General features: G+C 48.7%; 1 protein-coding gene across 1 annotated transcript in view; it reads right to left on the reverse strand.

Moving 5' to 3' along the window:
- The window catches only part of DGKK (diacylglycerol kinase kappa), a 172,647-nt gene extending 167,058 nt beyond the window's left edge, over window positions 1-5,589 (reverse strand). The window contains exon 1 of the mRNA XM_041742070.1: window positions 5,014-5,589. Coding sequence (XP_041598004.1) covers window positions 5,014-5,589 — 576 coding nt within the window. The remainder of the gene's footprint in view (window positions 1-5,013) is intronic.
- Between the last annotated feature and the right edge of the window lie 411 nt (window positions 5,590-6,000).

Genomic DNA, 6,000 nt, shown 5'->3' on the forward strand with positions numbered 1-6,000 from the left:
GGACATTTCTCCCCACACAACTTTAGGGAGATTTGGTGAGACTCCCCTTTGGGAGATTTATTTTTGCCCCATAATTTTTGCAAGGGATTGGGCATGAGTGGTGGGGTGAAAATCAAGTTCATAAATTTCATGGATTTTTTAAGGCTAGAAATATTGTTGACCTTGAGGTGGTTTCTCTCTTTTCCTCATTAATTTTTCTCTTGGGGACATAAGTTTCATGGCTTTTGATGAAGGTGAGGAACACCTCCCTTTAGAATTTCTTTCTTTTTTCTTAAAGTAATTTTTAGGGGAGGGATAAGTTTCATTATCTGGGGTCACTGTTCCTTTCTTTTTTAATTTGTAAATTTGTTTTTCTATTTTAAGAATAAGGTTTACTTGTTTTGGTGATGGTAGGGCATCTCCCTTTAGGAATGGATGCTTTCTTTTTTTAATCCTTAAAATTAATTTTTTCCACTGAGGGAATTATGGTCAGCAGTCTTTAGAAAGGTTGGGCATCCTATCCCTAGCAGAATTTCTGTTTAAAAAAAAAAGGTCTTTGGGAGTAATAGGTTCAGGGACAAGAGGTTCAGGGTCCTGTGTCTCTGCCTCTTATCCTTCCTTCTCGGACTCCTGTTCTAGGATGGCCCCCCGCTGGGAGCATTAGACTGGGAACAACAATTGCTGCTTTGAAAAAAATCCAGGCTGAGGGAGTGTCAGCTTACAAATTGTTCTTAGGCAAATGAGGATCCAATGTGTCACAGAAAGCCCTATGTTGGATTTTTTTTTTCAAAAAACCACATTAGATAAATTAATAGTTATATCCTATTAGGCGGCAAGTTTTATTTTTGCCTTCTCCCACCCTGCTGCCTTCTTCAAGGGAAATAGAATTAATAATGTAGAGGAAAGCATTCTACAAACTATAAAGTACCATACCAGCAGAAGGGATTAAATAATCCTTATTATAATATCCCTGAATGGTTTCCTGGCCTCTATGGATTTCCCCCTTTTCCTTGGGAGCACATTGGGCAATGGATCAGCCTTTCATTTGGGGCTGTAGATGTGCAGATGCCCCTGTCAGAGATTTTAATAAACACATAAGAATCATATTCTCAGAAAAGAAAGATGACTGACCAAATATCTCATTATCTTTTCTAGAATATACTGCAGCAAAAGCTCAGGATCTCTCAGAATATACCAAATAAATCAGATGGTTTCATCAAAACCTGGCAAGGGTGGGGGGGACGAACCTAAGAGGAAAGAAAGTAATTTCATCCTGACCTTCAACAGGTTAAACATTCGATTTTCCAATCCCAAAGCTGTTTCTAGTCACTGCAGATATTCTGTTCACTTAGGAAAAAAATTTATTCCTGAAACCAACAACATCATCACTAGTCTGCTGCTGTTGGGACTGCAGGGGATAAGGACACTTTCCAAACCATTTTTTTAATTGTTGGTAATTTGCTTTTTAAATATGGTTCTAACATCCATTCTGAAAAGGAAAAGATTGACTGCATTTCCTCAAAGGCTATATATTCCAGGCTATTTAAATAAGCATTTACTTCTCACTCAGAAATCAATGAGAATACATTTTTATTCATTCACAGCAGCAGTCTCTATGTTGTTATTGGAAATGGAATTGATAGATTTCAAGCTTCAGTGAGTGTTTACTGAGCAAAAATAGGAATGGCTGAATTGTACTAGGTACTGAGGGGGAGAGACAGCACCTACCTTTGAGAAACTCAGAAATAAGTAAAATGATAAGGTATTCAGGCAAGAATGACCAGATATTATATAAACAAATGCTTGCTACTTTGCAAGAAAGTGTGCACAAAAAATACCAGAAAACTGCTCTGGTATGGTGTGGGGTGTAATGGTAAATGGCAAGTGATCTCTATCACATACCCCTCCCCATCCCAGAAATAAAAGCCACAAAAGTGTATTTCTTTTCAGATTTTCTGCAGTCATCTGTATGGTGTGATTATAATTTCATAGCTAGTCAAACCCAACTAATAAAAACATAAATTACCTTTCTTCAACCATAGGTGAGGGCAGGGAAACAAATATAGGACACTTCATATAAGCCCCACTCCCCCCAAGCAAGTCATAGCATTGTTAAAGAATCAATTCACACATCCTTACTTACACTTGCTGCCACCAGGTGGGAGACCATGGCTCATTTCCTGGAAATCAAAACATTTTAGAAAGGAAGGAAATAGACAGGTTTGCTTCACAAGACTGTGTTATCCTGGTATCTATTTGGAAAGATGACATGAGCCCCCTTTCCTTAATCTCTACCCTCATGACTGGCATTGATTTTCAACCAACAGGTTCTGAAATCTGAAAAGAGAGCAGCCTATACACTGGAAGATGTTGGGTTGTTTTTTGTTTTGTTTTGTTTTGTTTTGTTTTTTGTGTTTGTTTTTGTTTTTGTTTTTGTTTTCCTGCAATACCAGTCAGCAAAAATTATCTAGGAGAAACCTGTAGTCACATCCAAACATGTCTTTCACTCATTTCATCCTTTGACCTCTCAGACTAGTTTCATGCTACTGGTACAGACAGTGCCTTGCCATGCAGGATTTCACTGTATGATTACAGCTGAATTTTGTTATGATCTCTGAGCCTGTGTGTGTTTCCCCAAGCCTGCCTCAAGGAGGCAGTGTCTGAGAACATCACCTCCTCAGCTAAGATGGCAACCTGTTTGCCTTGAACATGAAGATGCAAATCGGCTGGCTCTGGGCACTGTTTGCCTGAGGAGGATGCAGCAGAGAACAGTCATATCACTGAAAATCAGATGTTCTTATTGGCACCAGAGAGCAATTATATAGCAACACCTTGGGTGTTGAAGAGGGGTTTGGCTCCCAGCAATCTGAGCATTTATCCAGATCCTTTGCATCCTTCAAAATCATCTAGAGCCACTGATGGGTTCATCTGCATGACTCCCTTAGCGAATGGTCAGGGTTCTTCACCCCATTCTAAAAGATAAATGACTAACTCTACCAAGGGCAAAGCCAAACCTTGGGCGGGGGTCCGAGTTCCCTGTCAGGGCTGCCAAATGCCTCTGGGTCAGTCCACCAGCACTCTGAGAGGACACTATGTAGAGGAAGTTAACCTGATTCCTCTTACCTGGATCCTCCTTATCTGTCTGGCAACCGATATTTTCATGTCAAGCTCGTGGGATATGCTCCCCCACTGTCACAGGGCTCATCCAAGCAGCTTCTGGCCTCCAGTCAGTCTTTCAGGGGCAGAAGAGGCCATATATTTGCTGGACATCCTGGAAATTAAGTCCCCAGGTGTCAGTTTCTGAACCATGTTTCCAAAATCTCACTTAAGAAGGCCATAGCTCAGGTGGTCCCTGCTGGTCTCCCTCCCACCAGCCTCAAGGCAAACTCTTCCAAACAGACCAGAGCACATATCAGGTTAGGGTGATCTCTGGTCTGCACGCCCTTTCCTTTCCTGAGATCACTGAAGGAAAGGGCTGCAGCAGGGCGGGGCGGGGGGATCCACACCCTGGTGAGAGCCGGTTTGTTGGATTAAAAAACAACTTGTTTTAGTTTCCTACAGTCCTATTTTATTTATTTTTAAACCTCTGCACTTTTTTCCCCTGTGAAACTTTTCGCTTTAGTCTTCCTCTTATTCAGTCATTTATCATTGCGGTTATTTTGCAAACTCAAGCCTCCCTACTCATAACTCAGGAAGCAACCAGCGCTTCCATTTCCATTTCGCGTTGCCAAGTTCTGCCCCCTTCCCCTACATTCTACAAGTGTGCGGTCCGAAGCAGAAGGATTCCAGAGCCCCGTCCCTACGCCCTGCCAGGCAGCAGGACTGACGGGTACTGTTGGTGTGGTGTGTTGTTTCTGTGTTTTGTTTCGTGGTTTTTTTTTTTTCCCCTGCAGGGGAAGCTAAATCAAGGTGTATCTATGCATTATCATTGTATTCACAGTCCCGTGGAACGAAGTTTAGGGGAAAGGAAGAGTAGGGGGAGTACAGAGAAAGCAAGAAAGACAAACAGACTCCAGCTGAAGAGCCAACGGGGTTTCAGGGGGTCCAAGGCAAACAGAGGAAACCTTCTTCCTCCCTCCTCCCCCCACCCCCGCGGGTGCGCGAGGATCCTCCACTCGTCTTCTCCAGGCAAAGCGCAATGTTTAGGAAGGCATCTCTGAAAACTGGAAGAGATGAGGACTTCCATTCACACGCTTTCAAATACCAACTCCTATTTTGGTGTATCTAAACCGGGACTCCTGTACCATTCCAACTGGCCCCTGTGCGGGATGCCAGTCGCCCGCTTGTGACGCGGACCATCACCATATCACAGTGTTTGCACCTACCTGCCTGGAAATCCTGCAGACAGATGGAATGGTGGCTTCGACACAATCATCCTCTCCCCCTCCTCCCCAGCGAACCCTGCCCTTCCCCTGCAGTGCGCGTGGGCGCCGCCCATCCCCTCATCCCCACCCTGAATACCAGCTCCCAAGCAGCCGGCGGAGGCGCGGGCATCTCCTTGGAGAGCCGCCAGATGCGTCCCTGCTGATAACCCCCCTCCAGTGTCAGGGAGGGGGCTAAGCTGACGGCTGCGGCTCCGCATCTTGGGCCTCTGCGGCAGTGACCGCGGCTAAGAGGTGTGTCCCCCCCCATCATCCCCACTCAGTCCCATCTCTGTACCCAGGGCCGGCCCCAAATACTTCTCTAGGTCTCTTGCGCTCCCTGAGGACGTCTTCCACCTCTTTTTCAAGATATAGGCGCTCACTGCACTGCCACTTCTTCCCATGCGGAAAACTGCTCCGACTCCCAACCCGTGCAGTCACCCTGTTTCTAGCCCCAACAGCCCACTCTCGCTTCCACATGTTGCTTCCCGCCTCCCAACCATTTCCCACTCCCCCGGGCTCCTCCATCTCCGCATCTCTCCGCGCATCTTTGCCAGTCGGTGGCAGCCAAATGGGATGCTTAGGGTACCCAGAGTCCCACGAGCTTGATAGCCATCGGCCTCGTTTTCCTTCTCCCTCCACCCTACCCGCCCCAAGGGGGTCTTTTTCTTACCTTTATACTGGAGAACAGCACTGGTGTTCGGGGTGATGATGAGGTCTTTAGACCCGTCTCTGGAGCGACCACCGGACACGGCAATAGACGTGCTGCTGGGCTCGGCTCCGTACGGGACTCGGGAGCCGGCTCAGGGCAGGACTCTTTGGCTGGTTCTAGGGCTGGTTCTGGGGCCGGCTTGGGGGCCGGTTCTGTGGCTGGTACTGGAGTTGGCTCAGAGGCCGGTTCTGTGGCTGGTTCTGAGGCTGGTTCCGGAGACAGCTCGGGGGCGGGTTCTGAGATCAGTTCTTTGTCGAGTTCTGTGGCTGGTTCTGGAGCCGGCTCTGGGGCCGGTTCTGTATCTGGTTCTGGGACCGTTTCTGTGTCGAGTTCTGTGGCTGGTTCTGGGGTCGCCTCCGGACAGGGTTCTGGAGCAGGCTCTGGACAGAACTGTGGTGCCGGTTCTGGCGAAGGCGCGTGGAGCAGTGGAGGAGCCCGCGGCGGCGGCCACGGCGGCGGCGGCTCTGGAGACTCCGCGGGCTGCTCTCCATCCTGAGGCGGGCCAGTGCCCTGGGCCGCGGCAGCTCCGCGGTCCATGGCCGCACACCGCCTCAGGTCCGGGCAGCTCGTGCCCCTGAGCTTGGAGGGCTAAAGTACCCTCGGGCGCCCCGCCCACTCCTGTTCGACGACCCCTTGCAGGGTGCCAAACTTTCCCTCGCCCCGCTCCATGGCTGGCTCCTCTCTGAGGTCTAACCCAGGGGCGCTCGGCGTCTCCCAGTGCTGGAACACGCCCCTCGGTGAGCGCACACCTCTTCGTAAGCAGCCACGGGCCAGATGGGCGGGAAGCAGAGGGGCTTGCGAACGCGGACTGGACAGAGTGCTTGATGACCTCCTAGCGACGTGCGGGAGGGGAGGGGGGGGGGAGACAAAACAGGGGAGGGGGGAGTGAAACGGCGGGGGGGCTGCTGTTGGAGCCCAGCCGTTTAACCCTTTGGTGACGTGAATGCA

This window comes from Vulpes lagopus, chromosome X, assembly GCF_018345385.1.
Source record: "Vulpes lagopus strain Blue_001 chromosome X, ASM1834538v1, whole genome shotgun sequence".
Taxonomy (NCBI): domain Eukaryota; kingdom Metazoa; phylum Chordata; class Mammalia; order Carnivora; family Canidae; genus Vulpes; species Vulpes lagopus.